The sequence below is a fragment of the Dysidea avara genome, chromosome 12 (genome assembly GCF_963678975.1).
Source record: "Dysidea avara chromosome 12, odDysAvar1.4, whole genome shotgun sequence".
Lineage (NCBI taxonomy): Eukaryota > Metazoa > Porifera > Demospongiae > Dictyoceratida > Dysideidae > Dysidea > Dysidea avara.
In genome coordinates this window covers 25,775,729-25,783,386 of record NC_089283.1, presented here as the reverse complement: position 1 = coordinate 25,783,386, position 7,658 = coordinate 25,775,729, and the positions used below count along the sequence as shown (strand labels likewise).

Genomic DNA, 7,658 nt, shown 5'->3' with positions numbered 1-7,658 from the left:
CAAGCACGGAGCTTGAACAAAAGGTCCCTTGTCCTTATACTGGGCACCATATGAAAGGTAATTAAATTTCTAGTTTAATGTAGGCAGTTGCAAGTTGTTTCAACATCTTGTTCTCAAGTTACAGCACTTTCAATTCAGTGTAATATAGCATAAGCAAGAAAAGCACACAGATGAGTATTAAGGTATTTCTTAGTGCTGTGATAATGCTCAAAATAAGCATAAAGGAGCTGGGTTCCAATGAAGTGAGATTTTGAGCACTAAGAAGTACCTTATGACACATCCTTGTGCTTTTCTTGCTTATGCTATATTACACTGAATTGAAAGTGCTGTAACTTGAGAACAAGCTGTTGAAACAACTTACAACTGCCTTCATTAAACTAGAAATTTAATTACCTTTCATATGGTACCCAGTATAAGAACAAGGGACCTTTTGTTCAAGCTCCGTGCTTGATAATTGAACTGCTGTAGTTCATGGTTTTCTGTTGAGATATCCACCTGTGACTTTAGCATTAAATAAGTTTCGTTATACCCCTTTAATAAAGAAACAATGCACATCAGGATGATCCTTGTACATAGTACTACACAATCGTCAGCATTGAAGGTCCAAAACTTTAACAGAATCCCTGCAAATGGAAATTTTAGTGATTTTGTTTACTGCCTAGGTGAGAAAACTATTTGTTTTTTTTTATAGATTACTAATAGGCTATTATGTTCCAGGTGTATGCTTTGTACTACTATGATACTAGGCCCAGCAGTTAACTTGATAGAAACATGATTGATTTTTAATAGTAACAAATAGTTTTCTTGTCAGGGTGCAAAAAGGGGTGTTCCTGAGGACTTTTTACATGCCTCCCCTTCTTAAAACACTTAGTGCACGCTCCATATACCCTGTAAAATTATTGGTGCTTTTATCAAAAAGTGAAAGAATATTTGGCTTAGGCGCTGGACTATAAGCTATTAACCTTCATATTATTTACGTAGTGACGTCATAGACCATCCTCGTTACGGTGCGCGAAAAGTTTACAGTCGTTACAGGTGGAGCATTTTGCATTTCTTGTAAGCTACAAATACGCCGGTGTTTGTTGGTTACAGCTGGGTTAAAAAGCACCTACACTAATTGGAGGCTGGACTGGTTATGGATACTGTACTGGCGAGTAGCAAGCAACAGCGTAACAAGATGCAAGTTGAAAGGTGAAGTATAGTGTTTCATAACGGTTGGGCAAATTTCCTGAAGAAATAAAAAGTGCAGCATCGTTTGTTTTCTGTTCTTAACTTCACTTATAGCAGGCAGAGTGGCTTTAGCTAACCAGGTATCCAATGTTTCACTGTATACTCGGACTGTTTGGATAAAACGACAGAAAAAAGGCGCTACTTTGGGCCAAGCCGAACAAGTCTTTGGCTAAAAATTCCTTTCAGTTTATCAAACATTTATTTGATTGTGGCGTAGAGGCTATGTCAAGATAGCTGGTAAAGATGCTTCTGAAATATTTGCTAACGCGTACCTGCCAGTTATTATTATTATTTGTTTACTGTACAGAAACCTCCATATGGAGTATATAGTACAACAGATTAAATTAAGAATAAATTGTAGTGATTGCACTTAGCTATAATTAATACATTGTTTAAATGTGTTTAAGGTAGGTGATTCCACAGTACTGCTAGATAGGTTATTCCATAATATCCACCTGTCGCCAATGATATTCCCTCCAATGTCCACAGACAAGCTGTGTTCTTGTTCAGTACAAAACGCTACACAATAAACAATGTAAAAGGAATGTCCACGCCTTGAAACTAGCCTTCAAACAAGCGAGAGAAAGCCAAACAGCCACCTAGTACATTTCAACAAATTTCCCAATGTATTGGCGCACCGTAACTAGGATAGGTAAATAATTTAACGGGCGTTTCCAATCCATGTTCGTATATTATCTATGGTGGCCCCATTCAAAATGGCGGAAGGCTGTTGCTATGACAGTGACGTAATTTTGGAATGTGTCTTATTAATATTACCGGTAATTAGGTAATTAACAGTTTCAGTTTGTACAAGGAAAACAGTCTACCAGGTCTTCAACACTACACTGCCCTCCATTCTGGAATACTGTAAATGTCTTGAAGTTTCTGAGGTACAAGCTAGGGATGTAGCAGGCATCAGATTCCCTCAGTAAAATGATACCAAATCGTGACAAGTCTTCACTGCTAGACAAATATCCTTGTAACAACAACTTACAAGCTGACACAAATGAGCTCTGTTCAGTGTCACCACTGTTCCATACATCATGCAAGCTCTTGTTACAAACAAACAAGATCATATCACTGTTTAAAAAATTGTCCTCGGCCCACTGGTAGATGCCAGAATGACCCGGCCCTTTTCGTCGATCAGTTATGTAATATTCATATGTGATTGGCTTGATAGAATGGTCGGCAAGGTTATGACACAACTTCCTCATCAAGCATAGATCATCATCATCAGATTGTGGGGAGTTTATTATCAACACTTGTCTGCTCACCAATGGGATATACTGGACTGTAGTATGAGTCTTACGATAGTGGACACATAATAACGTTACTGTCATTACCACTGCTAATGCTGCTATTACACCAACTGAACATATTACTGCCACTAGTACAATAGGTTTCTGTGATGAGGATGATGTTACAGCAGGAGTAGACACTTCTGTGTACACAATAACACAACAGTAATAAACAGTGCCATAGGTAGACGACCATATAGTCAGTCATTTTGAAAGCAGACATATTTACTACTGTCAATGGCTTCCCTCATTGAAAACATAGTAACTAATTTGTCTGAACAAAATAGAATATTCTTGATAATTTTATTAGGAGCCCATAGGCACTATGTACAAAGTGTTTATGGTTTCTCTTGATGATGCTAACCTGTTGATATTGCTGGACCCCAGCAACATATTTCACTATCATTAGTACAGTTAGTAGTACAGTATATCTTGTTGGCATTAATCACCTCACCAGGAGTAGCACTAACCTGTTATACCATATATGGTAACATTGACCACACTGTATTAGCACGCATGCATGCACACACACACCTTAATATGATAGATACAGCCAGTGGGAACATCAGTACAGTATTGCAGTGTCTCCTGAAACAACACTATAATATTAACTATCTTACTAGTGAGCTAACAACTCACTGCATTGACATAATATACAGTATTGATGTGAGATATTGTAATCATGTAGGCTATGATTACTGAGTTACTATCAGGCACTGGTTGACCCCATGTTACACATAATTTAGCCACTGAGCTGTCAACCCTCGTGACATTAGTATCAATATGTTGAGGTGAGGTTGGGAGTCTGTTACCACACATCTCTATGTTACGTCCAGTGACATTCTCATCCCAACAATCTGTGTTGTTTGATAAAAACTAGTCCCATATACAATACCTAAACCACTTTTACCCTTATGTGAAGGTGAGGGTAAAGTGACTCACTATGTGTAGGCAGTTAAATGGCCATTGGATACACAACAGCAAAGGCCAGTTAACAAGCCTAGAATAGAACTACAACACATGTGACACATTGTCAAGCAATTTGTGTGTTGTATGTACCATTCTAACTGAAATTCACTGTTAACAGTTCCAAATATTAAATGTACATCTATTCAGCTATGCAGAACTGCCTATGGAGAATTGGAGATCCACCAAGCCCTACAAGTGGTTTAGGTGTATGAGGACTTATGTAACAACCTGATGGGACCAATGTTGTGAAGGTTTTTTCAGCAATATGTTGTCCTCGTATGTTCTTGTGATAGGGTAACCCAACTACCTGTAATATTAATATCATTATAACATATTCTAATGACCACTACACAGACCACAACATCCAATATCTTCCCAACAGATAGTTCAACATCAACGCTGTATTCTCTGGTATGCTATGGAGACAAGCATTAGGTCTGATGCTACTTAATATTGCCTTACTGGTGGAAGACAATGACAGCGATCATAAACTGAGGTGTCTTTGGTTTTTATAAATAACTTGGCACCATGGTCTGAAATACAAATATAATTATATGAAATCTGGCCGTAGTGTGGCTAAACAGTACCATCCGCTAATTGGTTCCATTTAATAACCAGTTTAACTATCGTGCTGTTAACAGCAACCCATTTGTGTGTGAGATTCATGATTGCATTGTCAACGTTACTAACATCACTAGCCCCACAAGATAATGTCTCAGAACAACCTGTAACATCACATAATGAAAGTATCAAGAGTTGTCCTCCCTCACATTCAACATCCTCTGGAACACTCAGTTGGTGAATATCTTCACACACTTTTCCTAATATGGTAACAATACTAACTAGCCAGTCACCATGTGTCCTATAGCTCACCTGACTCAACACAAGTGATATTTGGGAGGAAAAGACATTGTGTAGTATCTATGGGAGATGACAGGTCACTACACACTATATAAATTTAGCTATATACCCCTCAGTTCCTGGGGTTTATAAATCCATAGCCTATGCTCGAATATATTATGGTATAGTTACCTGTGGGAGACTGACAGTTATTGGTGCAGTTCTGCGGAAGAGAAGGGTCACGTGATGGCGGTCATACACATTTCATAGCTACAACTACAATCACCCTATGGTGGTTCATATCAGGTTAAACTCTAACAATACGTCACTATTATACGTTATTTCCCACACTGTAGCTACTACAAGATAAGGACGCATAACTAGGTACTTGTAGCTACCTCGCCAGTACAGTCGGTTCCACAGTCCGATGTTCCCGCCTGAACGCGACACAACGATACCAACAGAATAGCGACAAGACCAGTTATCAACATTGTACTCGACTAGTAAAGTAATCCAGATGGCTTCGTTACAAGTTAACATATTCATAGTACGCCTACGCAGGGGCGTAGGCAGGATTTCCAAAAGGGTGGTTCTGCCCTAAGTATAGAATCTCCACAGCGGGGGTCTGGGGCCGTGTACTGTCATGCTACAACCGGTCCCCCCGGACCAGTTGCAGCAACCATACTTGGTCCCCCCGGACTACTTGCAGCACTGCAACTTGTCCCCCCCCGGACAACTTACGCCGCCACAGTTGGTCCCCCTCTGCCATAAGTGGTCCCCCACTGGCTTTATCATAGACTCGATCATAGATCTTTGAGAAGTCGTGGGGCTAGGCACAAAGTGCCCCACTGTGCCGACCTATAGCTTGGCACAAAGTGCCCCACTGTGCCGGTCTTCTAATTACTAGTATGCGTACGTGGACAAGATCGAGATACTCTAATAGAGCAGTCAGCCAAACACTCTAATAGAACAGTCACCTAACATCTACAGTTGCATTGGTACATTTAGCCTGCTAAGAATATCTTGCAAATGAAATGCATGCGATCTTGTGTATGCCATTCTTTAGGTCTCTAATAATAATAATCTGCTGGCACGATTGTCGCTTAATATCCCTATACCACTCTTGATCAATGTAGTCCACATAAAAAGCAGTATGATCTAATCCATTCTACGTAATTTTGTCTTACAAAAAGCTTTAGCTTCTGGGGGGCACAGATCCCTACTCCATATACTGGTGCACCCCCTTTGATAAACCCTGGATCAGCTACTGTAAACATTAGGGGTAAAAACACTATAGCTAGCTATAGTACATACAGTGGAACCTCCCCAAACTCCCCGAATTAAGGACACAATAGAAAAAACCTCCACAATAAGGACAAACATTTTGGTCTCAAATGGTCTGGTCAATACATTTTTACCTCTGAAAACGGAAAACCTCTATATTATAGCAAAAAGTGGCCAAAAATTCTGTGTCCCACAGTGTCCATAATAAAGAGATTCACTGTACAATTAAACTTGCAGCTTAATGCCGACAAGATAAATTACATATAAATGACATAATAACAAAACTTTAGCTGATACTATTATTAGTATTACTATTATTAGTAGTTAACTATTAGTGTTCACAGTATTGAGGTTGACTGGCACAATCCACTGGCACAGCAAAAGGCTACTGCATGGAGGTTTATCAGCTGTGATGCCTGAGCACATAATGTACCCGCATCCATGCATTACAGCTACAGTGCTATATAGATGATGATGAAAAGTACAATGGCTTAATACACATCACGTAAATGCAATTATAAGAGGTTCTTGGAAAGGTAATCTTATGTCATTGATATGAAGCCTGATTAAATTAGAAGCTGGATTTTCATAGAAGTACAGTACTTGACATGGTCACTATTAGACAGTTATCGTCTTTTTATGAAGTTCCATGGCTTGTTGTGACAAGCTCAGTTCCCGATCACCACTCACAATGGTGGCCTCTAGTGACTGTTCTCTCTCCTCCATCTTGTGGATCACACCCCTCAAGGAATCACACTTCATACATACCATTATCACCATGACAACACTTCACCTGACAACACAACCATGAATCTATTTAGTAGGCATGCAGCCAGGCATACAGGACCAAACTACCCTAACATAGAAGAGTACTCTATATTCTGTAACTTGTATGATGTAGTTAATGATTAAGATTCCATGGCAACATAAAGGTAATAGTGCTCATATGCCCAGCATACACCCGGTCACAATTATCACCTCTTGTTGGACACTTGTAAGATAAGCAGTCACCAGGTCCTTTTCTTCTGTTACTAATTGTTGGATGCTGTTGGATTTGATACGTTCAGACATTAATTTGATGTTGGAATCTTTCTTTTCCTTCAATTATTCTAGTAATCGTTTGTTCAACTCTTGCACATCCTCGTAAGCTTGTGCTGTAACTTCTATCTCACTCACAAGGGCCTGGAATAATTTCATTCTTATAAAGCAAAAAACAAGAAAAAAAGAGAGCCAATTATTACTACAACCCTTGTGTTGTTCGATTAATCAGTTATCTTGAGGTATCAGCTAATGTGATGATGACACACCTCTACTTCTTCTTTCTTGCTAGCCAGACCGTTCTGGAGTTGTTTATTGTCATCAAGAACTTGTTTCTGTCTGCGTACCATGTCGTCCTTCAACTGTTCTCGCTTACAATCAAACCTTTTCTATTGGACAACTTTCGCCTTCAACAGTTCTATCTCTTCTTTGTAACATCATTCGCTTGCCACCACCTGAAGGTAATGAGATTGAATATATTTGTGTGTGTAGGGTGTAATGTGGTGTGTGCATGTGTAGTGTTGTATGTATGTGTGTGTGTAGTGTTGTGTGTGTGTGTAGTGTTGTGTGTATGTAGTGTTGTGTGTGTAGTGTTGTGTGTGTGTGTGTGTGTAGTGTTGTGTGTGTGTGCATGTGCGCGATATTGATGGAAGAAATAAGTTGACAAATCAGTTTAACTGTTTCAGTACTTTTAACTTTCCAAATAAGTGCCTAGTGAGTGTTTATATCTACAACTCTTCTTGACTATCACTAACACTTCTTTGATTGTTGTTAACATTATTTTTGTGTTTTTTCCCATCAAACTTTCTTATAATATGCTACCTGTGGCCAATCCCTCTGCTCCTTAGGAACACACTTGTACACATCCAACGGAATCTCCATGTTGTGTTTCTCACTCTCCAACTTGTTGATGTGGTCCTTCAAGTCTTCCACATCTTTGGACTCTTGTTCCACCTTAATTAGCAGTCTCCCTCTCTCTCTCAGCGATACACTCCACTT

General features: G+C 39.4%; 1 protein-coding gene across 2 annotated transcripts; it reads right to left on the bottom strand.

Moving 5' to 3' along the window:
- Window positions 1-1,998: 1,998 nt before the first annotated feature.
- LOC136240797 (uncharacterized) lies at window positions 1,999-4,890 on the bottom strand. Of its 2 annotated transcripts, none has more exons than XM_066031841.1 (12): window positions 4,736-4,890; window positions 4,530-4,560; window positions 4,371-4,418; window positions 4,268-4,318; window positions 4,085-4,222; window positions 3,960-4,030; window positions 3,854-3,913; window positions 3,726-3,804; window positions 3,168-3,385; window positions 3,063-3,116; window positions 2,893-2,998; window positions 1,999-2,671 (listed from the first exon to the last, which is right to left on the bottom strand). In XM_066031841.1, the coding sequence occupies exons 1-12, from the start codon at window positions 4,826-4,828 to the stop codon at window positions 2,031-2,033; spliced, it is 1,590 nt and encodes a 529-aa protein (XP_065887913.1). In that variant the 5' UTR covers window positions 4,829-4,890; the 3' UTR covers window positions 1,999-2,030. The 2 variants fall into 2 exon arrangements, with proteins under 2 accessions (XP_065887913.1, XP_065887914.1); XM_066031842.1 differs by having other exon boundaries at window positions 4,468-4,560; window positions 4,736-4,854.
- Window positions 4,891-7,658: the final 2,768 nt, after the last annotated feature.